This window comes from Aulonocara stuartgranti (genome assembly GCF_965226115.1).
Source record: "Aulonocara stuartgranti genome assembly, chromosome: 7".
Taxonomy (NCBI): domain Eukaryota; kingdom Metazoa; phylum Chordata; class Actinopteri; order Cichliformes; family Cichlidae; genus Aulonocara; species Aulonocara stuartgranti.
The window spans coordinates 39,708,493-39,736,454 of NC_138945.1; the positions used below are offsets into that span (position 1 = coordinate 39,708,493).

General features: G+C 42.1%; 4 protein-coding genes and 1 long non-coding RNA gene across 5 annotated transcripts in view; 3 read left to right on the forward strand and 2 right to left on the reverse strand.

Annotated features, from left to right (window-relative positions):
• The window catches only part of LOC309712239 (uncharacterized protein), a 28,319-nt gene extending 567 nt beyond the window's left edge, over nucleotides 1-27,752 (forward strand). Inside the window, exons 2-14 of the mRNA XM_082542902.1 lie at nucleotides 12,835-12,887; nucleotides 12,992-13,104; nucleotides 14,708-14,781; nucleotides 16,323-16,521; nucleotides 16,994-17,195; nucleotides 17,281-17,449; nucleotides 19,829-19,922; nucleotides 20,014-20,049; nucleotides 20,152-20,205; nucleotides 20,346-20,473; nucleotides 26,617-26,752; nucleotides 26,992-27,062; nucleotides 27,355-27,752. Of these exons, the coding sequence (XP_082399028.1) occupies nucleotides 16,326-16,521; nucleotides 16,994-17,195; nucleotides 17,281-17,449; nucleotides 19,829-19,922; nucleotides 20,014-20,049; nucleotides 20,152-20,205; nucleotides 20,346-20,473; nucleotides 26,617-26,752; nucleotides 26,992-27,062; nucleotides 27,355-27,585 (1,317 nt within the window). The 5' untranslated portion in view covers nucleotides 12,835-12,887; nucleotides 12,992-13,104; nucleotides 14,708-14,781; nucleotides 16,323-16,325 and the 3' untranslated portion in view covers nucleotides 27,586-27,752. The remainder of the gene's footprint in view (nucleotides 1-12,834; nucleotides 12,888-12,991; nucleotides 13,105-14,707; nucleotides 14,782-16,322; nucleotides 16,522-16,993; nucleotides 17,196-17,280; nucleotides 17,450-19,828; nucleotides 19,923-20,013; nucleotides 20,050-20,151; nucleotides 20,206-20,345; nucleotides 20,474-26,616; nucleotides 26,753-26,991; nucleotides 27,063-27,354) is intronic.
• LOC309712250 (uncharacterized protein) lies at nucleotides 491-3,135 on the forward strand. The gene is made up of 4 exons (XM_082542916.1): nucleotides 491-1,042; nucleotides 1,184-1,435; nucleotides 2,004-2,093; nucleotides 2,267-3,135. The coding sequence occupies exons 1-4, from the start codon at nucleotides 913-915 to the stop codon at nucleotides 2,524-2,526; spliced, it is 732 nt and encodes a 243-aa protein (XP_082399042.1). The 5' UTR covers nucleotides 491-912; the 3' UTR covers nucleotides 2,527-3,135.
• Nucleotides 3,229-4,678, reverse strand: LOC309712252. Its single transcript, XR_014278213.1, has 2 exons — nucleotides 4,159-4,678; nucleotides 3,229-3,498 (listed from the first exon to the last, which is right to left on the reverse strand). It is a non-coding gene; the product is annotated as an uncharacterized lncRNA (long non-coding RNA).
• LOC309709455 (uncharacterized protein) lies at nucleotides 4,682-6,437 on the forward strand (the record flags this gene model as incomplete). Its single annotated transcript, XM_082538073.1, has 4 exons — nucleotides 4,682-5,179; nucleotides 5,321-5,572; nucleotides 6,141-6,230; nucleotides 6,403-6,437. Exons 1-4 carry the CDS (start codon nucleotides 5,050-5,052, stop codon nucleotides 6,435-6,437), a joined length of 507 nt encoding a protein of 168 aa, XP_082394199.1. The 5' UTR covers nucleotides 4,682-5,049.
• Nucleotides 6,429-9,753, reverse strand: LOC309712249 (uncharacterized protein). Its single transcript, XM_082542915.1, has 4 exons — nucleotides 9,271-9,753; nucleotides 8,878-9,129; nucleotides 8,220-8,309; nucleotides 6,429-8,047 (listed from the first exon to the last, which is right to left on the reverse strand). Exons 1-4 carry the CDS (start codon nucleotides 9,398-9,400, stop codon nucleotides 7,788-7,790), a joined length of 732 nt encoding a protein of 243 aa, XP_082399041.1. The 5' UTR covers nucleotides 9,401-9,753; the 3' UTR covers nucleotides 6,429-7,787.
• Nucleotides 27,753-27,962: the final 210 nt, after the last annotated feature.

Sequence of the window (27,962 nt, forward strand, 5' to 3'; positions counted from 1 at the left end):
GATGCATCGGGTCCGCGCTCTGTGTTTACGTCCTTGTGCAGAATCCATTTACCTGCTCTCATTTACTGTTTGTTGAAATTGTTTTGTGAGCTTTAACCTGAGATTCTGGTGTTTCTGGCCAAATACATTATATTTAAAAGTCAATTCAGGTTTTAATGAATCGATATGGCTTTATTTAAGTTACTCACCTCTCTATCTGCCTGCACTTTCAACTGGACCACGGCCAATCAGAGAGGTCCCACCCCTGACTATCTTTGATTGGTTTAGACCACGATAGGGGCACAATGTGTGTCTGCTGTTGACCACACGGAGACTTTCAGAGTCTTTTGCTTTTCTTTTTTTTTACTCGAACATTTGGTTGGACTCTAGAGCCCTGTCACACTAGAGCACATTTGCTGTCACATTTTATTTGTAGTGTGAACAAGCAGACAAAAAAAATCGGATTTGATCAAAAAATCGGAATTGAGCATTAAGACCTGCAGTGTAGCCTAACGGTGTGTTCACACCGAACGCGATGGACGCGAATAGAGCGTCAGGTTTACATGTAAAGTCAATGGAAAGGCGCGATGACGCGCGATTGCGGGTCCCGCGAAAATTCGGAAGCAGATTTGCGTCGCGAAAACGCCAAAACGCGTGAAACGCGCGTCAGTGTAGCGCGTCAGGCGCGTTTGACGCGCGAAACGCGCGTCAGTGTAGCGCGTCAGGCGCGTTTGACGCGCGAATAAAACCACGCGCGTGAGTTTTTGTGTTGCACTTTGTGCATACGCGCGTTTCGCGTCTACCGCTCGAGTTGGAAAAATCTGAACTCCAGCGTCAAATCGCGCCGCGACAACCAATCAGGAGCCTGGTGACGTGGCTGTTACCTAGGTCAAAGGGGCAGATCCAGCCAAAGCCCTTCATTCTTCATTCAGTATGGAGGAAAAGCTGATCAGCGCCGTGGCTAACCACCCCGAGCTATATGATGCCAGCTCCTATTTCTACCGAGACAGGAATAAAAAGGACCTAGCTTGGAGACACATAAGTGAGGAGATCGGGCAACCTGGTAAGTTCATTCCTTCTTCTTTTTAATTTTCAGACTGACCCGATGAAGCCGTGCAAAAGCTAGCAAGCGCGCCTACTGTCCCGCGATTTTCCCACTGTTGTACAAATACCTTTCCGCTAACCAGATAATGCGTTTATTCAGAGGACATCTGCAGGAGAAAGTGGAAGAGCCTCAGGGACACATATAATAAGGAGAAGAGGTCAGAGAAGGAGAAGAGGAGTGGGTCTGCAGCAGGATCGGGGAGGAGATGGAAGTTCTTCGCGGTCATGGGGTTTCTGGACCCCTTCCTCACCCCGCAGGAGACCAGCGGTAATATGGTGCGGACCGTGGAGAACTTCTCCCCCGAGGACCAGGGACAGCCCGAAGAGGCAGCAGGGGAGTGTCAGTCAGAAGGTATGTTTACAATTAATTAATGTAGGCAGTTAATTTATGCGTGTTGTCATACAGGAATATATTTTGTTTATTAATAAACAGTATAAAGTAGTCCCGCTGTTCATCCGTCACTGCCTCGCCTTTTCGCTGATTTTTTTTATTGCACCGTACAGCTTTCAACGATGCGCATTGCATTCTGCAGCCCAAATGACAAATCTCCTCCGTGTCGTGTCTCCTGCGCTTGCCAAACTTATCATGTTTGGTTTTGATAACCATCACTTCAAATAGAAAAAAACAGCACAAAAACACTCATAACTATGACCCTCATTCGGAAATAGACACCTGCACCGGGAGCGAAAAAGGCGCACGAAAGTGGCGCCGCAGACGGAGAAAAAGCGCTGCATAATACTTTTACGTTTTAACATCGACAAAGGTTTGCACTTTGAGAATCAACTTGTGAGAACTGTGACTACTGTTCATGTGCTGCAATAAATGGGAGACCACTGTATATAATAATAAGTATATAATAATATAATATTCTCTATGACTATTGTCTTCAACCTGTTAACATTTAATATTGTCTTGATAGAGTCAAGTTATCATGCAGCAGAGTCCTCCCCTGTTGCTTCTCCTGACTCCCCAGTCCCTGGTCCCTCCACTCCTGCTGCTGCACCCACAGGTATGAACATCAAGCACTGATAGCTTTTTACTTGCTTGGATTCCCTTGTGATCACCTTTACTAAATATCTACAACCAATCTGTTCATATCCTGTTTTTTTTTTCAATTTTGAAAATGACAATCTAGTAGCAGCCTTCTCATTTCTTTGTGGTGTTTTGTTCTGTTTTTTACAGGCCCACAGAGGAGGAGAGCTCGAAGGCGGTCGAGGGAAGGGTCCCAGGATGGTCCATCGGCGGTGGAGCTGGCTATCCTGGAGTCCCTAAAGAGGCCACGCCCGTCTGCAACAGAGTATTTCCTCCTCGGCCTTGTTCCTGCTCTGGAGAGCATGCCGCCTCAGACACGAGAATTCGTGAAATTCCAAATTCATAAATTAGTTTTTGACAACAGCACAGCTGTGCTAAATTTGGAAACATTGGACCCTAATGATCAGTAGTTTTCTGATGAGGCAGCAGCTCTCCAGGGCAGAAACAATGTTCTTATTCTTCTCCTCCTTCTCCCCTGAGGCTCTTCCACTCCAAGCTGGGTCCTTTTTATTCCTGTCTCTCTGTAAATAGTTAAATTTCATATATTTATGTTGAATCTTTTTATTACTGAATTTATATATTTTATCAAATAAACATTTATAATGACAAATGTCTCTGTTCTACTACACAGCAAATATTGGCACCCGACTTGACACAAGTAGAATTTATTTCATATTATACTAATGACAAAATATACTGATACAGTGGGATGCAAAAGTTTGGGCAACCTTGTTAATAGCCATCATTGTCCTGTACAAATCGTTATTTGTCACAATTTAAATTGTCAGTTAAATACATCATATAGGAGACACACACAGTGATATTTGAGAAGTGAAATGCAGTTCACTGGATTTACAGAAAGTGTGCAATAACTTTACACTAAATAAAGCAGGTGCATATATTGGCAACACATAAAAAGAGAAATAACATAAATATGTAGTGTATATCAATGTGTGTGTCTCCTATATGATATATGTAATTGACATTTTTTACTGTAACCGATTCATACAGGAAAATAATGACTATTAATAAGGTTGCTCAAACTTTTGCATCACACTGGTTATAGGAACATAGTGAAGACAAGTTACTTAAGAGAATAAAGAGAGGTTAGGTTATTTTGGAGTAGAGATCCATTTATTAAGAAAATTTTAAAAAGGAGAAAGTTCCCTTGTAGTTGTGGAACATGGATCCTGAGTTGGGGGGTGCCTTCGTCTGGACGTGCTTCCCATCCAGAGCTCCACAACAGAGGGGGAAGTTCCAGCGCTCCTGGAATCCCTCTGCGATGGACCGCCAGTCTTCAGTTGAAGGCACAGCCGTGAAATCGTCCACTAGACAGTCCCAGATGGCCGTCGCTACCTGGGGGATGATCTGGCTCACCATACCTATGACACCACAGCCATGCTATCATTCAACCACTGAACTGATAACAGCATAAATCGAATTAAATTAAATCGGGACTTGATGAGACCATCTGAGTATCACTAGAAATATTATAAACAGTACCAGTTTGCTATCGGTAAACACCGAGAGCATTCACTGTTAGCATAGCACATCCATGTTAGCAGTGTATAAACGATACACTGCTAACATGGATGTGCTATGCCATCAGTAAACACCGACAGCATTCACTGTTAGCATAGCACATCCATGTTAGCAGTGTATAAACGATAGTTTATACACGCCGACAGCATTCACTGTTATAGCACATCCATGTTAGCAGTGTATACACGATACACTGCTAACATGGATGTGCTATGCCATCAGTAAACGCCGACAGCATTCACTGTTAGCATAGCACATCCATGTTAGCAGTGTATAAACGATAGTTTATACACGCCGACAGCATTCACTGTTATAGCACATCCATGTTAGCAGTGTATACACGATACACTGCTAACATGGATGTGCTATGCCATCAGTAAACACCGACAGCATTCACTGTTAGCATAGCACATCCATGTTAGCAGTGTATAAATGGATGGTTTAGCATATATTAGCACAGGTATCAATAAAGGACTACCGTATTGACCACTTTTACTAACCTCAGGCAGACGGACAGGCGCTCTGCAGGTGGGATTGAGCGCCTGTAATTGGTGTCTAGGCGGGCGATTCTGGGACCGACACGGGAAAGCAGGTCCTCAAACTGGCCGGGTGACAGACGATGATATCGCTGGAATCTGCCGTCATCCAGGCGCAGCTCCTGGAGCAAATGGTGAAACTCACCAAACTGCTCACGCGCCTGGAGGACCTGATGGACCCAGGTACGGCGAGGACGTCTTTTACGCTGCTGCTCTGCTCTCCACAGTACATAGAGAAGGGAGACTCTCTCTTCAAGCGCTAGCTCGATAGCTGCCATCTTGCAAAACCAGGTCTGGCACAACTCCCTCCCACATTCCTCCCACATTTCCGGTTCACGCGCGTGACGCGCGTCAAAATATCATATTTTGACGCGCGATGGATTTTTCTTGGACACGCGTTGAGACGCGAATGTACACGCGTCAAATTAGGGGCGTTTGGGGCGTTTTATTCGCGTCCATCGCGTTCGGTGTGAACACACCGTTACATGTAAAGTCAATGGAAAGGCGCGATGACGCGCGATTGCGGGTCCCGCGAAAATTCGGAAGCAGATTTGCGTCGCGAAAACGCCAAAACGCGTGAAACGCGCGTCAGTGTAGCGCGTCAGGCGCGTTTGACGCGCGAAACGCGCGTCAGTGTAGCGCGTCAGGCGCGTTTGACGCGCGAATAAAACCACGCGCGTGAGTTTTTGTGTTGCACTTTGTGCATACGCGCGTTTCGCGTCTACCGCTCGAGTTGGAAAAATCTGAACTCCAGCGTCAAATCGCGCCGCGACAACCAATCAGGAGCCTGGTGACGTGGCTGTTACCTAGGTCAAAGGGGCAGATCCAGCCAAAGCCCTTCATTCTTCATTCAGTATGGAGGAAAAGCTGATCAGCGCCGTGGCTAACCACCCCGAGCTATATGATGCCAGCTCCTATTTCTACCGAGACAGGAATAAAAAGGACCTAGCTTGGAGACACATAAGTGAGGAGATCGGGCAACCTGGTAAGTTCATTCCTTCTTCTTTTTAATTTTCAGACTGACCCGATGAAGCCGTGCAAAAGCTAGCAAGCGCGCCTACTGTCCCGCGATTTTCCCACTGTTGTACAAATACCTTTCCGCTAACCAGATAATGCGTTTATTCAGAGGACATCTGCAGGAGAAAGTGGAAGAGCCTCAGGGACACATATAATAAGGAGAAGAGGTCAGAGAAGGAGAAGAGGAGTGGGTCTGCAGCAGGATCGGGGAGGAGATGGAAGTTCTTCGCGGTCATGGGGTTTCTGGACCCCTTCCTCACCCCGCGGGAGACCAGCGGTAATATGGTGCGGACCGTGGAGAACTTCTCCCCCGAGGACCAGGGACAGCCCGAAGAGGCAGCAGGGGAGTGTCAGTCAGAAGGTATGTTTACAATTAATTAATGTAGGCAGTTAATTTATGCGTGTTGTCATACAGGAATATATTTTGTTTATTAATAAACAGTATAAAGTAGTCCCGCTGTTCATCCGTCACTGCCTCGCCTTTTCGCTGATTTTTTTTATTGCACCGTACAGCTTTCAACGATGCGCATTGCATTCTGCAGCCCAAATGACAAATCTCCTCCGTGTCGTGTCTCCTGCGCTTGCCAAACTTATCATGTTTGGTTTTGATAACCATCACTTCAAATAGAAAAAAACAGCACAAAAACACTCATAACTATGACCCTCATTCGGAAATAGACACCTGCACCGGGAGCGAAAAAGGCGCACGAAAGTGGCGCCGCAGACGGAGAAAAAGCGCTGCATAATACTTTTACGTTTTAACATCGACAAAGGTTTGCACTTTGAGAATCAACTTGTGAGAACTGTGACTACTGTTCATGTGCTGCAATAAATGGGAGACCACTGTATATAATAATAAGTATATAATAATATAATATTCTCTATGACTATTGTCTTCAACCTGTTAACATTTAATATTGTCTTGATAGAGTCAAGTTATCATGCAGCAGAGTCCTCCCCTGTTGCTTCTCCTGACTCCCCAGTCCCTGGTCCCTCCACTCCTGCTGCTGCACCCACAGGTATGAACATCAAGCACTGATAGCTTTTTACTTGCTTGGATTCCCTTGTGATCACCTTTACTAAATATCTACAACCAATCTGTTCATATCCTGTTTTTTTTTCAATTTTGAAAATGACAATCTAGTAGCAGCCTTCTCATTTCTTTGTGGTGTTTTGTTCTGTTTTTTACAGGCCCACAGAGGAGGAGAGCTGTCGGTGTTTACTGATGGCATAGCACATCCATGTTAGCAGTGTATCGTGTATACACTGCTAACATGGATGTGCTATAACAGTGAATGCTGTCGGCGTGTATAAACTATCGTTTATACACTGCTAACATGGATGTGCTATGCTAACAGTGAATGCTGTCGGCGTTTACTGATGGCATAGCACATCCATGTTAGCAGTGTATCGTTTATACACTGCTAACATGGATGTGCTATGCTAACAGTGAATGCTCTCGGTGTTTACCGATAGCAAACTGGTACTGTTTATAATATTTCTAGTGATACTCAGATGGTCTCATCAAGTCCCGATTTAATTTAATTCGATTTATGCTGTTATCAGTTCAGTGGTTGAATGATAGCATGGCTGTGGTGTCATAGGTATGGTGAGCCAGATCATCCCCCAGGTAGCGACGGCCATCTGGGACTGTCTAGTGGACGATTTCACGGCTGTGCCTTCAACTGAAGACTGGCGGTCCATCGCAGAGGGATTCCAGGAGCGCTGGAACTTCCCCCTCTGTTGTGGAGCTCTGGATGGGAAGCACGTCCAGACGAAGGCACCCCCCAACTCAGGATCCATGTTCCACAACTACAAGGGAACTTTCTCCTTTTTAAAATTTTCTTAATAAATGGATCTCTACTCCAAAATAACCTAACCTCTCTTTATTCTCTTAAGTAACTTGTCTTCACTATGTTCCTATAACCAGTGTGATGCAAAAGTTTGAGCAACCTTATTAATAGTCATTATTTTCCTGTATGAATCGGTTACAGTAAAAAATGTCAATTACATATATCATATAGGAGACACACACATTGATATACACTACATATTTATGTTATTTCTCTTTTTATGTGTTGCCAATATATGCACCTGCTTTATTTAGTGTAAAGTTATTGCACACTTTCTGTAAATCCAGTGAACTCCATTTCACTTCTCAAATATCACTGTGTGTGTCTCCTATATGATGTATTTAACTGACAATTTAAATTGTGACAAATAACGATTTGTACAGGACAATGATGGCTATTAACAAGGTTGCCCAAACTTTTGCATCCCACTGTATCAGTATATTTTGTCATTAGTATAATATGAAATAAATTCTACTTGTGTCAAGTCGGGTGCCAATATTTGCTGTGTAGTAGAACAGAGACATTTGTCATTATAAATGTTTATTTGATAAAATATATAAATTCAGTAATAAAAAGATTCAACATAAATATATGAAATTTAACTATTTACAGAGAGACAGGAATAAAAAGGACCCAGCTTGGAGTGGAAGAGCCTCAGGGGAGAAGGAGGAGAAGAATAAGAACATTGTTTCTGCCCTGGAGAGCTGCTGCCTCATCAGAAAACTACTGATCATTAGGGTCCAATGTTTCCAAATTTAGCACAGCTGTGCTGTTGTCAAAAACTAATTTATGAATTTGGAATTTCACGAATTCTCGTGTCTGAGGCGGCATGCTCTCCAGAGCAGGAACAAGGCCGAGGAGGAAATACTCTGTTGCAGACGGGCGTGGCCTCTTTAGGGACTCCAGGATAGCCAGCTCCACCGCCGATGGACCATCCTGGGACCCTTCCCTCGACCGCCTTCGAGCTCTCCTCCTCTGTGGGCCTGTAAAAAACAGAACAAAACACCACAAAGAAATGAGAAGGCTGCTACTAGATTGTCATTTTCAAAATTGAAAAAAAAACAGGATATGAACAGATTGGTTGTAGATATTTAGTAAAGGTGATCACAAGGGAATCCAAGCAAGTAAAAAGCTATCAGTGCTTGATGTTCATACCTGTGGGTGCAGCAGCAGGAGTGGAGGGACCAGGGACTGGGGAGTCAGGAGAAGCAACAGGGGAGGACTCTGCTGCATGATAACTTGACTCTATCAAGACAATATTAAATGTTAACAGGTTGAAGACAATAGTCATAGAGAATATTATATTATTATATACTTATTATTATATACAGTGGTCTCCCATTTATTGCAGCACATGAACAGTAGTCACAGTTCTCACAAGTTGATTCTCAAAGTGCAAACCTTTGTCGATGTTAAAACGTAAAAGTATTATGCAGCGCTTTTTCTCCGTCTGCGGCGCCACTTTCGTGCGCCTTTTTCGCTCCCGGTGCAGGTGTCTATTTCCGAATGAGGGTCATAGTTATGAGTGTTTTTGTGCTGTTTTTTTCTATTTGAAGTGATGGTTATCAAAACCAAACATGATAAGTTTGGCAAGCGCAGGAGACACGACACGGAGGAGATTTGTCATTTGGGCTGCAGAATGCAATGCGCATCGTTGAAAGCTGTACGGTGCAATAAAAAAAATCAGCGAAAAGGCGAGGCAGTGACGGATGAACAGCGGGACTACTTTATACTGTTTATTAATAAACAAAATATATTCCTGTATGACAACACGCATAAATTAACTGCCTACATTAATTAATTGTAAACATACCTTCTGACTGACACTCCCCTGCTGCCTCTTCGGGCTGTCCCTGGTCCTCGGGGGAGAAGTTCTCCACGGTCCGCACCATATTACCGCTGGTCTCCCGCGGGGTGAGGAAGGGGTCCAGAAACCCCATGACCGCGAAGAACTTCCATCTCCTCCCCGATCCTGCTGCAGACCCACTCCTCTTCTCCTTCTCTGACCTCTTCTCCTTATTATATGTGTCCCTGAGGCTCTTCCACTTTCTCCTGCAGATGTCCTCTGAATAAACGCATTATCTGGTTAGCGGAAAGGTATTTGTACAACAGTGGGAAAATCGCGGGACAGTAGGCGCGCTTGCTAGCTTTTGCACGGCTTCATCGGGTCAGTCTGAAAATTAAAAAGAAGAAGGAATGAACTTACCAGGTTGCCCGATCTCCTCACTTATGTGTCTCCAAGCTAGGTCCTTTTTATTCCTGTCTCGGTAGAAATAGGAGCTGGCATCATATAGCTCGGGGTGGTTAGCCACGGCGCTGATCAGCTTTTCCTCCATACTGAATGAAGAATGAAGGGCTTTGGCTGGATCTGCCCCTTTGACCTAGGTAACAGCCACGTCACCAGGCTCCTGATTGGTTGTCGCGGCGCGATTTGACGCTGGAGTTCAGATTTTTCCAACTCGAGCGGTAGACGCGAAACGCGCGTATGCACAAAGTGCAACACAAAAACTCACGCGCGTGGTTTTATTCGCGCGTCAAACGCGCCTGACGCGCTACACTGACGCGCGTTTCGCGCGTCAAACGCGCCTGACGCGCTACACTGACGCGCGTTTCACGCGTTTTGGCGTTTTCGCGACGCAAATCTGCTTCCGAATTTTCGCGGGACCCGCAATCGCGCGTCATCGCGCCTTTCCATTGACTTTACACGCTCTATTCGCGTCCATCGCGTTCGGTGTGAACACACCGGACTCATCATGATTCTCTGTATTAGAGCTCCTGAGATCCCGAGGAGTCCTCGGACCAGATACAGCATCCAGGCACTCATCCCAGTTTGGCGTGCCTGGAAAAACCTCCAAAGGAAGCTCCACCTTTCACCTGAGCACCACATTAATCCACCTTCAGTGTTAAGATGCTGAGACTCTTCAGCTACCTCGCTTCAGGCAACTTCTAAGACGTGGAGGGCCATTTACCAGTAAATAAGTCAAACACATGTGCAAAAATATGTTTACTCTCCCCCACTATTCACACGAAAAGCCCTGCCTACTGCTAACTGGAGAAATTAACACTCACTGCCTTATAATATTTATTTATTTATTTTTGTGTGTCTAATTTTCACAGCGCCTCCCTGCAGATTTGAATCTACTCTGAAAAGTCAAATCAGATTGTCTGAAGTAAAAAGGAGGCAGAGGTATTGATAACCATTTATGTAGATTAGAAATTTCACTTGTATATAGTAAATAGTTCCCCCCACACACACACTTTTTCCTTTTTTTTCGTGACATAACTCTAACTCACCTTTTCTTGCTGACCTCTGTGCTTCTGTAACACGAGTGAGTTTCGCCTGTGTGGCATTAAGTCTACATCTATCCTCTATGCTTGTTTCTGTCCAGCAGAGGGCGCTGACAGGTCAATGCAGCAGCTAAACTCTGTGGAAATGAACACCAGGAGAAAAGTAGCAAAACCACAGCCTGATCACAGGTTAATTTCAGAGTGCACAGATAGATGAGGACACTGACAGACCTCTAGCTCCTTAGACTGCGATGACCTGGATGACTGAGAACCTTCACAGACGCTCAGACTTGACCTTCAGAAGCAGAGCTGAGGTTTCTGACAGAACCTGAATTGAAGAAGACAAAAGTCTGAAGAAGTCAAAGCTCAGTAACACGCAGAGTATAAAGAGAATTTTATTGTTTCATTCTATTTATTATTTAGCTTGGCTCTTCATCGTAAAACCCATTACAGACAGAGAGTAGAAAACTATAAACCACAAATGATAAAGATCTAACAACAAGGCAGCAGCACGACTATGAAACTAATTCATTACTTCATGAAGTAAAACAGTAAATAACAGCAAGACAAAAACACAAACATATAAACAATAATCAAAACCTGAGCCAGATGAGCAGAGCTTAAAGAAACTTTCACTTTACAGGAACTGACTTCAGCCTGAAAGACGTTTTTACAATAAACCACAGTCCAGTTTTCTTTCTTGTCAAGAACAAACACAGAGCTAAGAGGTCTTTAAGAGGTTGCAGATGTGAAAAAAGAACAACTATGTCGACGTTTATAAGCCTCCATTTTCTTCAGTGTTGCTTCATTTTAACCACACATCAAAGGAAAACTGACGCGTGGTTAAGAAACGAGAAGGTGTTATTTTTCAGATGAAGCTTCCTTCACTCACTTTGGCCTTTAACACAGTTTTTCTGTTCAGAGATTTTCCCTTGGGCTTCACAAACAGGCAACAATTCTGTGTAAGCCAAACTGTGTCCCTAACCCAAGATGGAGGGCGATGTTAGTCTTACATGCCCACATATATGAAAAAGTTTTTACTGGTTTTTATTACCCCAACACAAAACTCTAAAAAGCAGAAACACGCACTTCAAAGAGCTGTCAGCTCCTCAAAGTGCATGTGTCAGCTAAATAACAGGTTAAATACACCACATCATCTCTATCAAAGTCAGCGTTAAGCCTTTATTTAGGAAAACTTCATCATAAAACAGTTACTGTCCACCTCCTGCTGCGGTGGGCACAGAAATCTTTGTTCTGGCAGGCGTTCCCGTGACACTGTCCCTGTAGCAGGGTCCCTGTGTCAGGTGTCTTTTTGTTTGCTGTCACCATGGTTGAAGCTCGGTAATGCTGCTAACCTTCACAGACAGCAGAACATCATCTCTGTAAGGTCAGGTCACAGAGCACACAGACAGACACAGGTAAAGCGTGTCAGGGTGGAGCAGGTAATTGCACAGCAGGGCAGGGAGGAGGAAACAAAGGGGAGTAAGAAGCAGAAATCACTGCTCACTGACATTTAGTTAATCTTCTTCTTTCTGCTCCTTTCAGGGATCGCCACAGCAGCTCATTTGCGCATTAAACAACAGCAGCACGTTTAAGCTTGATCAGCTGTTGTTAGAATTTATTTAATATTACTTTCTAGTATCAGCTGATGTTTGCTGGAGCCACAGCTGTAAAAGCTGCTGGTCATGATGTCGGTTTGAATATGTGGTGAGAGGGACACATGAAGATGAAACCAGGAGATGTCCTTACTGAATCATCAGAGCTGTGATGGAGAAACAGGTTTACCTTTTAGGTGACATGAATGAGTTGAAGGGAAGTTATGAACTGTTTCTGAGAGACAAATAACACCAGGATCCTTTTCTAAGTAGCTGACAGCTGGTAACTGTGCAGGGGCGGGTCTAGCAAAGTGTTGCCAGGGGGCCAGGTAGGGCATTAACAGGGAAAGGGGGGCACAAAGAAATATGTTCTTATTCTCATTTAAAATGTCTGTTATTAAATAATTATCTGAAGATTACAACCAAAGTTTTTATCTGACGTAAAATGTATAGAAATCATACATATACCAACAAGACTGTACATCACTGTCACAACAGCGTCTGTTTTCATTCAAAGGCTTTATGGCTTTTCCTATAACACCTGGGGGGCCGGTCTCTAGTCAAAATGCCCGGGCCAATTTTTTGTCCCAGTCCAGCTCTGGTAACAAGCAGAGCAGCCGCAGGGCTCGACGGATGTGATCGTTGATAATAACATGAGCCACTTTTTCCTGTTTACGGCTCAGTCCATGAGCTGGCAGCTTACAGGGAGGACTTTGTAACGTCCTGTCTGACCGCCTCCTGTAGGAAAAAGGAAAATCTGCTGATAGCTGATAGTATTTTGGAAAAAGTTTCTTCATTCTGACTCTGTTAAAGTCTCCCAACACAATAAAGTCTCACTCTGGGTTAAAATCCCTGATCTGCTAATGACGCTGCACCTTCATCCACAGCGGATGTCAGCTTGTGATGGGATGTAAAGATGGGAGAGGAGAGCTGAGCTGAGGTAAGCGGGTCTAACTTTAACACTATGTTACTAACACTCAAACGTCTGTGGCTCAGAGTTCCCTCCCTCTTCTTGATTTGCATAAGTGCTTCTTTCTGTCTCAGATGGATGATAACACTGTCCAGTGTGATGGCAGCTCCTGACGTGTCTGCTTCTGCCCGATTCTTTCTGTGTTTGCTTCGAGTTTAGCTGAAGCTTGGACATCGCCTGCCTTCTGGTATGTTTTCCTTTTATTGATTCATTTTCACCATCATGTTTCCTTTCAGTCAGCCTGGCGCAGCATTGTATTCAGACCTGCTGACATCTTCTGTTACCTGTAGTCTACTTTTCATACTTAGATGTGTGCAGGTGTTAAAAAAATGAAAATAACACAGTGACTACACAATTCTGACACCAATTAAAATCATATCATTTAATTTGATGAATGTTTGATAGAGACTAAACGTTTTTTTGGTAGTGTTTGTGGGTGTGCCGTCATTCTGTCTGTAACACGATGAGATTTTAATGAATTCTGATTAAAATTTGCTTTTTTCCCCCACAAAAGTGGACAAAAAGCTGTTGAACTTAGAGGCTATGATTCTTACAAGTGTGCTGTGTGTTGTCATTATATAGACATTTAAAACATCATGTCACGTCATTTGACCTCTGACCTCACTTTTACATTGCACATGCGCCTTTCTTTCAAGTTTCTCGAAAATGTGTTAAATGTGATATATGTTTAAAGAAAGCAGAAACAGAATGAGCTTCCTGCTTAGGTAGAAATATACTGTAGTGTAATATTATTAATCAGTACCTATCATCCATCACCTACACCCACACGATATTTGTGTGTAATGTTGTTAATGTTATGTGGTTCATCCTGATGTAACCTGGTGTCGATAGTCAGACAGTAACTGTGTTTGTTACATTCAGGCGCTGATAGAGTCTGTTTAAAAAGACAAGAGAGAACAGATGAATACTGTTTCCTTAAAGGGTGAATGCTGCCCGCTGGAGCTTTGCGCTCTCAGCTTCTTGTTTGCTTTATTTTTTTGCCTCAAAGGAAAGTTTTAAGTTGCTTATTTGTTTGCTGACAAACAATATGAGTCCATCATCAGAAATATTTACCATGCAATAATTCAGTGACAATACTAATAATTGGCCTTTGAAATGTAGTATTTTCTTCATCATACTAGTGAGCGGCTCCATTAACAAGAGTCGGAAGCTCATTAATCAAAGAATCCATGATGAAATCAGACGCCACATCCCAAACCACGTTTCTGAAATAAGCAGTTAAGCGTGCAGTCAGAGGATGTTATTGACTGTTTAATGGTGTTCAAGCATTTCCTATTATGTTGGTGGTTTTTTTTACTTCCTGTTTTTAAAGTTTATTTAGAAACTTTTTTTTCATATAACCACTCAGGTTCCCTTTTTCACGCGAACACCCAAACTGTGAACTTTGTGACTAATTTTCCACACCCAGCCTTTTTTTAAGAACCCACTGAGTGAAGGCCATGCATCCTCCTCCTAAAAGACTCGTGCACTTCTTTGATATGCAGCTGATTATCAGCAGTTAATAAACAACAGGCAGGCGAATTCAGTTGACAACTTCTATTTTCTCTTATCCTGATAAGAGCCACAGATAAAAGAACCACTGCAGGCAGATTATAGCAAGGCTTTTATATGATTTCTTAGCATGGCTTTTTATATGATCAGTGCAATAAGGTGTCATTTATAATAAATTTATAGCCTTTGAGGGTAGCTGTTTTTGAAAAGTGTAACTTTCAGCTGTTGAACTCTGCAGGCATTGAGGTTAAAAACACCACACTACTCATTTCCTGTAGGTCGAGGACCCTGATACTCCTGAAGCTGCAGAGAAAGCGAAACAACAGTTTAATTGGCATTGAGGACGAGCACGGTAAGACTAGTGTTTCCTAGCTCTGTGTTTCAGCTTACCTCGTGTTATTTTAGGCAGCAGAGTGACACCAAAACAACAAGGTGTTTTAGTGGTGTCTGCGCCCACCACTGTAAGCTACAGTCGTAATCCTGCAGTGCAGGTGAAACAGCGCTTTATTACTGAAGGATCAGTGTGTGCATCCCTGTTGAGCTTAAGCTTGTTTATGTCTGTAGTGCTAATGGGTTTCCTGATTGCTGTGTGATCAGTGAACACATCATTTGAGACACTTGTATTTTGTTAAAAACTAGTTCAGCTGATTATAAACTCTGTGTCTGTAAAAATGCGGATATCTCACCATAGATTAAACATGAGATAATGAAGATATTTCAGCGCTGTGTGACATCTGCACAGGAAACACTTGTATGTGCAGATTAAGTGACAAAGTCTCTGCTCAGAGCAGACTGTACATATCTGAATAAGATGAGAAATTATTTAGAATTGAAATAATTTAGTAATAACTACAGAAAACCTTCAGATCACACCACCATGAGGTCATCGCTGAAGAGAATGAGAGGGTTCAGTGTTTGTAGGAGTCGATGCAGCACCATACATTTCTATTTTTAAGAAAGTAAAGTCTTTTTAGAACACACAGAAAAAGCACTGTACAACAAAATAGAGTAAAATAATATATTATAGAAAAACAAGTTGAGCCGCAGAATAGAGTGAACATCAGAAAAACCTGACTAAACAAAAACGTTTCAGTCTTGGAGCCACAGACTGAAAGGCTGCGTTCTCCTCCAGCTTCCATCTGGTACGATGAGTCTGTGAGCAGCAGAGTGTTCAATAAGGCTGAAGCCTGGCCGTGGAGTGCTTGTTATCTCTTCTGGGAGTCAATGTAAAGAGTATAAAACAGGATTAATGAGCTTGCTTACTGAACCTGTTAATAAATTTACTTAGATTTGATTATAATTTCAACTTCCTATCACAACATTCTGATGTTTTTAGTGAACTGTGGATAAATAAAATAGGCGATTAGGAAAATACTGATGCTGATGAAAACAGTTCACTGGAGGTTAACTCCTATTTGTATGAAATGGTCGAAAGAATTGGAACATTTTAGAACAACTGTCATAGAGAACGGGAACACTAAAAGTTTGAGAGACACAAATAGAAATATTTAAATGGTTATAAATCGTGTCTGTTTTTCAGATGGTTTTGAGTGACGTGCTGTAATCAGATACCTTTCACAGACACAACATTTCTCAGTTTCAGTGTTTAATATGTTGAACTTTTAGCATTTTGAGTGGCTCCATACTGCAATGTTTTGGTAACGATCAGAGAAACATAGCTTTATTTTTACTCTTTTATATTAAATATTGGGTTATAAGGATTTGCAAATGGCTGCATTCTTTTAGATTTGCATCTTAGACAGTGTCCTATCTTTTCCTGGACGCAGGAAAAGTTGATCATTTTTGCAGCATTTGGATAAATCTGCAAATTAACCATTAAGAAATCCATGCAGTGAATTGAAAACAGCTGTGTTTGTTTTATTGTCTCCACAGAAGATGTTTGCAGCTGAGGCCAAAAAACTGATTGACAAGGTGGGAGATAAAGAGCTCATCTATAATGAGAGCCTAATCAAGAAAGTAGATCTGCTGACTCTGGTCAAAGTCAGCAAAGGAAAATTCTGGCCAGTGCAAAAGTACAAGATAATGCAACTCAGTCTGCCCGAGCTCATGGAGGTGGAAGACTTCAGCCCAGGTGTGTATTCAGATGCATAAACACACACATATTTTGTGTCACACAATATAAATACACCTTTTTTTATGACTGAGTCCCATTGGCCTGGTGATGATGATATAATACTGTAGTTCACATGCTGACCTTAATTCACAGAATCTATCTTATTCATCTCTGCCCCTCATCGTCCATACTTTTGCCAGAAAGAAAGGAAGGGTGATAAAGTAAGACAGAGGATGATGGGTTGTGACCTGCAAGGCAAACAGGCTCACCAGTGTCACAGTGAACTAATACATTCCTTAATCCACAGAAGGGAGAATCAGCTGGGAGTGTGTGTCTTTATGCTCCAGTTATACCAGAGGTGGCGGTGGGTGTGCCTCTGTCTCCTAAATAACTCCCCCTCATTAAGCTGACCTGTGTGTTGTGGTACATTGACCTCATAATATATAGAACGACTGTATCATGTGTAAGTGATGCTCCTTTCTCCCTCCAGAGTGCACAGATGAGCCCTTTGTGAGTAATTTCATGACTTCAACAAAGACGAGCGGGAGAGGAGGGTTAGGTGGAAAAGACATTGGTGTGTATGAAGCTGAAGTGAATGCAGGCGCTGACAGTATGGATGGACTAGTTCAGCCCGTCGACATGATGTCGAAGAAAGTCGACCTTAAAGCCCTGAGGAGCGCGCTCAGTGACGGGTAGGGCTCTGTCTCTGCTCAGCGATCGTTGTTTTCCAAACATGCACTAACCTTTTTACTCTCTGCTGCTGCTTCCTGTTTCCAGGACCATAAAAACAGACAAAGTGAACCTGCTGGCACTGAAAACGAAGGATAAACTGGCTTTTGTTCACCAGACAATTTACAACTCTTCTCCTGTCACACTTATTAGAAAGTGCACGAGGGATGGGTCCTTGTTAGCCTCCTGCATAAAGATACTGAGTCTGTTTGCAAAGGTGAGTGAATCTCCAAAGGATGAAGACATTCTGGGCTCAGCTTTGTTTTCAGTAACTCATGTTTGAGCTGTATTGGTAATGAATTGATTACTTGTTTGTGAAGAACAAACTGTCCAGAGTGCAGGTGCAGCATGATTTGTCTGTAGTGATTAAAGTGATCGAGTTAATGAATTTGAATCAGGAATTCTTTATGTATTCAGTTCCTCTGTTTGTAAGTTACGTGAATGGTCGGTTCTTCAGCATTTTGAAAATTTGCCACAGTTCTCCGGCAGATTTAGACTGTTGGTAACTTCTGCCTCATTGTTTAATCAAAACTGATTCTGCGGACATCAGGACTCTGGGAATCCAATCCACTTCCGCAGGACTCCACTAACTTTGTTCCACTTCAGGAACTCAAAGGCTATTTGTGGTCATAAACGTCCCTGGCAGGCCTATTTCAAGGCCACATTTGAGGAAGAAACAAGTTCCTGTATAACCCCCCAAAAATAAACTCCTGAGTAGCAGACTGGTTAAAGTCATAAAAATAAGTATTGTGTAAAAATTCAACAACTATGAAGAGCATAATTCCCAAATTACTATTTAGAAAACAGCATTTGCCACAGAGCACGGTTTCCACGGTTTCCTGGTTCCTACACTGCAATGCTAACAAGCAGGCAGAATACCCAGCACTGTAAACCCTGGCACCAGGCCTGACCCGTGGTGTAGCCAGGTCATTTTATTAGAGTGACGTGATTATTTACCGGAGAGTGGCACATAAACAGATGCTCTGCAGCAAGAACCATTGTAGACATCATCTGATGGAGCTGTGTGTAACATTTAAGGTCAAGGTCAAGTTTATTTATATAGCACATTTCCAAACAGTCCATGCTGCACAAAGTGCTTAACAATGTAAAATGCCACTAAAATAAATAAAATGCAGTGATGCAGTAAACTATAGAAAAGCAATTAAAAAAACTAAAACAACAGCAACAACTAAGGCTGTTAAAACCAAAAATGTTTAGGTCAGAGTGTGTTAATAGCCAGACTTAAGTGTGTGTCTTTAGTAACGATTTAAAATGTTTGAATGTTTGTGCAGATCTAATATTAAGAGGAAGGCAATTCCAGAGTTTGGGACCTGCCGCACAGAAGCCTCTGTGTCCACGATAGTTAAGTTTAGTCTGTTGAATAGTTAAGGTTAGTTTGGACCTCATGGTTCTTTCTGGAGCATAAATATAAAGGTGGTCAAATAGGTAAGAAGGCGCTTGGCCGTTAAATGATTTAAAAACAAAAAGTAAAAATTTAAATTGGATCCTGTAAGGAACAGGGAGCCAATGTAGAGAGGCCACACCCAGGATAATATGCTTCTTCTGTTTAGTGCCAGTTAGCAGACGAGCAGCTGCATTTCAGACCAACTGGAGACGATAAAGAGAGGCCTGGTCCAAACCAAAGTACAAAGAATTGCAGTAGTCCAGTCTGTAAGTAATGAAGAGATGAATAACACGTTCAAAGACATTAGCTGGAAGGTACGGCTTAACCTTGGCTAGCTGTCTTAAATGAAAAAAGCTGGATTGGACTACTGAACTCACCTGCCTACACAGTTTAAAGCAACCATCAAGGTACACACCGAGGTTTTTAACCACTGTCTTACAATAGGAGGATAAGGGGCCTGGACTGCTGTCAATGGGCTTAATGAAGCTACCAAAAATGACAGCTTCTGTTTTGTTTTCATTTAATAAAAAAATAAATAAAAAATTAAAGACATCCACTGTTTAACACTATCAAGGCAACATAATAATAACTGAAGTGGGCCTGTCCCTGCTTTTAAAGGCAGATAGATCTCAAAGTCATCTCCAAAATAGTGAAAAAAGAAGAAAGTGAAGAAAGGTTGTACTGTGAGAAAACAGATCCCAGTGGCAACATATGCAGTGCAAACAAGGCAGGACCCAAACTAGAGCTTTGAGGTGCACCATAATTAAGGGGGGCTATTTTGGAGCTGTGATGGCCCATGTTGACATAAAAAGTCCTTCCAGATAAGGACCAAAACTACTGAAGAGCAAACGCTATTAGGCCATCATATGATTCCAGCTGTGATTGCAGGATATCATGGTCGACCACGTCAAAGGCTGCTGTCAGTTCCAACAACAAGAGGGCAGCAGCTTTAGAATTTGGGTGTTCACGCTGCAGCAGCTCTTTAAAATGTTTGGAAGAATTCAAGCAGTCTGTTGTAAACCTGATCCCTTCACCTCAGCAACTTCAGACCAAAGGTCTCCAAAACTCTTGGAAATGGACTGAAGATCATCTAAATTGTGTGGCAAATGGAGAACAATGATAGTGTTTCTTCTATGCTTGTGTATTGATTGTGCAGTTATGTGTAATTTAACAAAAAATAAATGTTTTTAGGGCCACAGAAAAGAGAAGACAAGCTTCACTGTTCCAGAAAAATCCACCTTTGCTTACGGCCTGGTGGAGATAAAGATAGAGGATGAGAAGCTGAGTAAGAGCACAACACTGTGTTGATTGCATGTGTGTGTGTTTGTGTGTGTGTGTATTACTGAGTATAATTTCTGTCCTTTGCTCTCATTTAGAGATCTCGTGTGAACCCTGGACTCGAGGTGCCCTCGGTATGTTGCTGTGTGTGGTTGAAGTTGATGCCATGTTTGTCTTAATGTTCACATCAACATGAAGTCTTTCTCACTTTTAATAATCTTGAGGTCTGTTTTCAGATGGACTCTTTGGCGATGACATAGAGAGTGCGATGCTACAACAGATTAAAGAAGGTGTGTCTGACAGTTTGAGCTTTTCCCTGTTCTGAATTAATCAGAGTGAAGCTTTTGGAATTTGGGACCTACAGCACAAACTCTGCTTTAATTTATTGAGTGTGATCGTATCAGTTCTGCTATTTCTGTGTTTGCCGCAGAACTAAAGATGAAGGATGCTTTTCTGCAGCCGCTGGCAGATCTTCCTGAGTCGACCCGTCATGATCTACTGAAGAAGCTCAGCGAGCTTGCTGAGGATGGGGATACTCTCTCTCTGCTGGAGCAAACAGTAAGAAGAATGTTTACAACATCTGAAGCTTCTTTGTGCTCATCATGAGGTTTCATCTCCCACTGATCTTAATTCTTCAACTGATGCTTCATCAGTTACTGCAAGGAACAAAAAGTGAAGAGATGGTTAAACAGGCAGTCACGTGAGAATGGAGGTTCCACAAGAATAAACAAGCATCAGTCTAGCGGATTATCAGCAAAGGAGAGTGCCTGTATAAAAGCAAATGTTTTGGCAGTTTGCTGATCTGGTGCATTCAGGTGTGTTAACACAGTGCTACAGTTACCCCACCAGTGGACATCCCAGGTCAGACCATGTAACCTCAGATAAACTGCAACAAACCCAAGCGCTACATCTCAGACTCCACAGGCCTTAGGTTAAATGATTAAGTTCATGACAGCAAAATTAGAAAAAGAATGAACATGTGGGGTTTGTTCAGAAGGGTTGCCTGAAGAAAGCCTCTTCTTTCTAAAAAGAACGGAAAAGCTCAGCTTAGGTTTGCAAAGTTGTTTCTGAACAAACTCCAAGACTCCAAGAACACAGCTGAGATGTCTAAGCAGCTGAACAGAGTAAACTGTAAACTCTTCCATAACCAGAGTATTCAAGATTCAAATGTGAGGCCATCTGTCCCACAGCTAAAGCTTAGATCAAAACTAGGTCAATGATCAGAGCACATCAGCACATCTCTGAAAACTGTAAGAGTGGCAGGATCTTAAGAATCCTGTGCATAAATAAATCCTCACAAACCTCAGTGCACTAAGAAGAGTGAAGCAAAATTGCTCCACTTCTATGGAACGCCAGGACTGCCATAATGAAATAATTAAATACACCATTAAATAATTAATTAAATGTGTCAATAATTAATTAAAATTGGAATTAATTAATTAAATAAATAGTTATGATACATGTAATTAATTAATTATTGACACATTTAATTAATTATTTAATGATATATTTATTTATTTCATTTTGGCAGTCCTGGCGCCTGGCTCTCATCATGAAATAATTTTATCTGTCAGCCTCACCCATCAAACTCAGGGGGCGGGGTTAACGCTGCCCATGCAGCTTCTCTAACATTTGATTGGTTGCCGTGGAAAGTAAGTCAAAACAGGTCGATCCTAGATAATCGATTGCTTGTGTAGACTTGGGGCAGCCAGGTATCCCAGAATGCAGATCAAATCACAGGCAGCAATGGTGGTGGTGTAGTTTTAAAATACCCCGTTTTTCTGTCACCAGCTACACTTTTAACAGTGTTTTAGCCGCAAATGTCGCGACGTATGTCTGGTCAGGTTGTCAACATAGAACATGTTTGCAAAAGTGCTCAGATGTTTTCAGAGAGTTCACTAGCTCTGCTAACAATTAGCATGCAGAGTGCACCGAGGGGGTACATTAACCGGTTTGTTTACATATTCCACTCTCCGTGTTCCACATGTTGCATTCGCAGATTCTCATTTTCACCGAACGATCGTCTCTTTCCGCCTGGTCTTGTGTCTCTGTGCTTCTGTAACATAAAGAACGAGCTGACATTTTTCTCACGAAACCAGCGATCAGCTCAACAGACCCTCAGTTTACCTGCATGCATCCTCCTCCTCATCTGTCAGCTGTTTAACACCTGCTGCTAATTCAAGAAACACGCCTACGTTACCTGATGATAGTCACAGTTTAACTGGGCAGCCGGTGCTCGATATAAAGCAATGTCAGCGCAATTTTCTGCACAAGATAAGTAAATATAGTGTTTTCCCCGAGCGCAGAGCTGCTGGAGTTTGTTTCCTTACAGAGCACTTTATAGGCGAACCAGCTTCATCAGCGGCTGATGTCCAATCACCGGCACACAGCTTTGAAACCTCAGCTGAGTTTTAGCTCTCAGTGGTTAAACGCTGGACTTCATTCACTCAGGTTCTGTCTGTCGGGTCACGTTTACTTCGCTGTTTTATTCACAACTGAGCAAATCGGTTTGGCTGAGGTTAAAGTTACGTTTCATAACTGCATAGTTTCACAGACGTTTAATGGTTCACTGGCACATGTGTGAGACTGAACTATTCGCTTTTCTTTATCTGGTGTGTTTTGGATTTAACTGTGAATTTTGAGATTAAACTGACTTTTAAAATGTTTTTATACAAAGAGGAAAGAGAAGGCGCATTTCCACCGAGAGGAGCAGAGTTTGCAACAGCATGTTCATCATGAAGTCTGCAACCTGGACAGAAATATTATATCATCTGTTTTTTAATAGTTATTCAACTGTATTCTAAGCACCAGCTGTCTGTTAGAATGTGATTTTTTTTTTTCTCTCTGTTGGCAGAGGTATAAAAAATGCGCAGGAAAATCTGACGTGCATGGCGAACTTCACCGACGATATTTAGGGAGGAATAAACACACATCAAACATAAATGAACCATTTTTTTGCTTTTTCGGTCATGTTATGTTTACCTGTCAAAGGCTTGTTACAAACTATGAAACACATCGTGCAGACTTCTGGATGTTAGAAGAAAAGTAATACTGCTCATGAATGAGACTAAAGGCAGGAAGGTGTCCTTTAAAACTAAACATGTTAGTAGGACCTCCCTATTTATATCATAGTTTATGATATAGCACGTGTATTTCAGTAATAGCCTGCTGATTTCAGTGTAGTGGTGAACAGTCGCACAGCTCACGTAGGCGTTATCTGTGATACTCCTTAACTATAATTTATCCAAGTTAACTTCAGTTAACCATTCAGACAGTTCTTTTGCAATGAAAAACATAAACACCCATGCTGCCGGTAGGTTTTCTCAGTGCCAGCTGTTAACATTATAGCTGCTTATGCAGTAACCATGGTAACCACGGACTCTGAGCGGCTGGATCGACGGAGGTCAGACAACAATTTTACATGTATGATCTTAAAACAGGACACAGCCACTATACGTGCTGGCCTCATATCAAATGTGAAGGCAGACTGAGTCTATGTTTGACGTTTGTTTATATCTAATCTTCCTTTTCAAACATTTAAACAGCAGCGAGTCTGCAGCTGAGGGAATACAAACTCAAATTGTCGGAACAGGTTTGCTCGTTTCTTGGATTCATTTGGTGATTTATTAAATGTATAACTGTTATTCTAATCTGCTGCTGAGTCTCTTACACTTTTCTTTATGCTGTATATTTTCATGTCTCTGGAATAGTTGGCAGTTAGATAGTCAGCTGGGAAACTCTGTGTTAACTCATGGAGCTGAGGATATCGTGGATATGCTGACCTCGCTGCGTGGTGTACAGAGCGAGGTCAGCATGATTAATATTCACAATAAAAATATTAGCCAAACATCATGAAGTCTGTATGTGTTTCATAGTGTCGAACAACCTTTGTACAGTTAAAGCCAGCAGTTACTACATGACGGAAACACCAACGTTATCTCTTTTATGCGTTTATACACAGGTCACGCTGATTACTGAACAAAAACCCAAAGATCAGATGTTAAACAGATTTATTTGCTCTCTCCTCCTTAAACATGTTTTTAATGTTAGAATTCAGAATTGGCGACTGAAACACGTAGGACACATAAGAACATCAGGAAATAAAACACCGATAAATATAACCTCAGTAAAAGAAGTCAGCGGGGGTTACTACAGCTGTGTACCGGGGCCTGAGCTTTGTCGGTGGGATTGCTTGCGAGGCGAGCGGGTCTATCCCACGCTTTGCCGTGAGACTGGGCAGACATCTCCGAAATCATCGAAGCACTTTTGCAAAGAGGCTGTATCTTGACAAACCGACCAGACACATGAAGATTAAACCACTACATTCTCGGCTAAAAAAATATTAAAACGGTATTTGGTGACACACAAACAGGGTTTTTCAAAGCTCAGTTCTGTTAGCTTCCACATGCCGGTTGTTGTGTGCTAGAAACAATGGCCACCAGGCCAAAGCAATGGTTTTGACTCGATCAGCGTTAACCCCGCCCCCTGAGTTTGATGGGTGAGGCTGACAGATAAAATTATTTCAAGATGAGAGCCAGGCGCCATGACTGCCAAAATGAAATAAATAAATATATCATTAAATAATTAATTAAATGTGTCAATAATTAATTAAAATGTGAAATACATAAATAATTAATTAAATGTGTCAATAATTAATTAATTACATGTGTCATAACTATTTATTTAATTAATTCCAATTTTAATTAATTATTGACACATTTAATTAATTATTTAATGGTGTATTTAATTAATTCATTATGGCAGTCCTGGCATTCCATACACTTCAACGTGAGAAACTGATTAAAAGGATCGCTTAAAGTTATTGCTGCTTAATTATATTTCTAAAAGCTCTTTACTGATATTTCTCAGCTATCGGAACCATGGATGCTGCTGGTTATCAATCATGTATGCACAGGCCCAACAACCAATACTGACAACAGGCTTGGGGCTTTACAGACAGCAAGTACAGTTAGGGCCATATATTTGGACACTGGCACAAGTTTTTCTTTTACCCATTAACTGAAACATGTTACAATTATAGTTATATAACAGACATAAATGTAGACTCTCAGCTTTCATTTGAGGGTATACACATTACAAAAGTAATTGGACAGTTGACTCAAAGGCTACTTGATGTGCAGATGTGGGCAATTCCTTTGTTATGTCATTGTCAGTTAAGCAGATAAAAAGCCTCGAGATCATTTGAGGTGTGGTGCTTGCATTTTGACGATTTTGCTGCGAACAAACAAGGTGCGGCTCTGTATGCAGGTGCAACAAGCAATCCTTAAGCTGAAAAAACAGAAGAAAAAAACAATTGCTACAATATCAGGAGTGGCAAAAACTACAGTTTGGTACATCCTGAGAAAGATAGAAAGCACTCGTGAACTCAGCACCTGGACCTGGAGGTCCACAGAAGACAACAGTGGTGGATGATCACAGAATCATTTCCATGGGGAAGAGAAACCCCTTCATTTCATGTCTTGATGCGTGCTCAATCATCCAGGTAAGGAAATCCCAAAAAGGGGATTCTGTTCACCTGGACAAAGTGTTTTCAGTGGAAGAAACATTTTGTCACTCATCCAAGTGACTTCTTCACTCTCAGCTGGCTGCAGGTTTCCCCAATCTTATAAACAGTAAATTTGCACAATGACTGAAACTGGGCAGTGGGCTGTGAGGTCATAACCTCACAACATCCAACCAACTGAACTACACCGTCTACCATAAAGAGAAGACTGAATGAAAGTAAATGCAAATGGTTCACTGCAAGGTCCAAGCCACTCATAAGACTCAAGAATAGAAAGGCTCAAAAAAACCAAACAAACACAGTCCTGGAAAAGTATTCTTTGAACAAGAAAAACGCATGCAGAAGGCGTGGAACAGCTCATGATCCAAAGCATACCACAACATCTGTAAAACACGATGGAGACAGTGTGATGGTTTGGGTATGCATAGCTGCCGTAGGCACTGGGACACTAGTGTTTAATGATGATGTGACACAGGACAGAAGAAGCTGAATTAATTCTGATGTCAGAGACATACTGTCTGCTCAAATCCAGCTAAATACAGTCAAATTAAATGGGCGGTTTTTAATAATACAGATTGACAATGAACCAAAACCTACACCCAAAGCAACCCAGGAGTTTATTCAAGCAAACAAGTGGAATATTCTTGAATGGCCTGGTCAGCCACCATATCTTAATCCAGCTGAGCATTTCACTTGTTGAAGACTAAACTTCAGACAGAAAGGCCCACAGACAAACAGAAATTCGATGCCGCTGCAGTAGAGGCCTGGCAGAGCATCAAAAAGCAGGAAACACGTCCATGAGTTCAAGACCTCAGGCTGTCATTGCCAGCAAAGGTTTGTCAGCATTAGAGTATTAGAAATGAACATTTTATTTTCAGTTATTTAATTTGTCTAAATACTTAGTCTCTGAAATGGAGGGATTGAGTTAAAAATGGTTTAGTTCCTCACAATTTTATGCATCTTTTTGTTCAACCCACTGACTTAAAGCTGAAAGTCTGAACTTCAACTGCATCTAAGTTCTTTCATTTAAAATTCATTGTGGTAATGTACAGAACCAAAATTAGAAGAAAGTTGTCTCTGTCCAAACATTTATGGACATAACTGTAGTTTTATGTTCTCCATGACTAAACACCACCCTGCTCTGATACTACTACTAATAATCCTCTGCTTCTCTCAGTTGGATCACTGCAGTAATGGAGCATTTGAAGGCACTTTGTCTCAGGCTGTCTCCACCTTCATGGACCTTCTCGATATTTCAAACATCTCCACTGCTGTGAAGGATGCTGTTCACCTGTTGGTCAGCGCGTTGGACAGTAAGTCAGCTGACCTGCTCTGAGACATTTATCCCATCCAGTAACATGTAGATGCTCCACATCAGGTGTGGTATGTGAGCTGGAGGTGGTGGGGCTGAGATAAAGGTGTTCAGGTGTGATTTGGGAGTGTGTGAGAGCTCAGCTCACAGTTTTATTGACACATCTGAAGCAAAGTGTTTCAGTGTTTCAGTTCATCACATCGTCATCAAACTTTGTCTTTCTTCTTCATGTTTGTGCAGCTCTGCCAGATGAAGTGCCGCCACTTCTGACCTGCTGCAGTCCAGACACTCTGAGAGTCCTCAACCAGTTGGTGGGTCCATTCACTCATTCATCTGCATTCATCTACATGCTCCTCTCAACAGCTGCCAGCCTGATCACAGCTTATCCTACAGACTGAGCACACTGAACATGTGTAATCTGACACCTTAAAGCATCGTCTGTCATGTTTTTGTAATGAAGAAGAATAAACTAAAACTAAACAGAAAATCCCACACGTGTAAAAGCACATCAACAGCAGCTCCGCCCACTATCAGCAGCCTGTGGGCGGAGTCTTCCTCATGTTTGAATCTGATCAGACAACAGCTCCCTCTCTGCTTCTCCAGGTGGATGGTCTGAAGGACGGTCGGGCCACACTGCCAGAGTCCCTGCCCGTCCCCCTGCAGGAGGGAGGGGAGCTCCGCTGGGCGGCCGAGTTCATCTGTTTGAACGATCAGAAGCTGAAAGAGTTGAGTGACGGCTGGGACCGGCCCGAGCTGCCCCCAGAGGTTCTGCTGGAGGTTCTGTGCCTCGCTGTGCAGGGACTCAGCCTGATGCAGCCCACAACAAACCCTTAATGTCAGCTGCTGTGATCTTTGTTAACCTGTTTTCACAGCAGCGTTCTGCATCTTTGAACGTTTCTGCCATTGTTTCCTGAACTTTCATCTGTCAAAGATCAAAAATAAAAAGAATAATCTAATAAAATATATATATATTTTTAAATAAATAAAACTTCATACTTTTATGTTCGGCTCATGGTTTTAATATTTTATTAGTTTTTGCTGCACTCCTTTATGTTCTGTCCTGTTCCCTCCTCTGTGCCCCTGACCCTGTTTCCATGCTTGTTTACTGTTAGTTATTTTTACAATATTGATATAGAACTAATCTCTTGAAATATCATATATCAGATTTGGTACTTGAGAGACAAGAAAAAGAAGTGACAGCATGCAGAGAA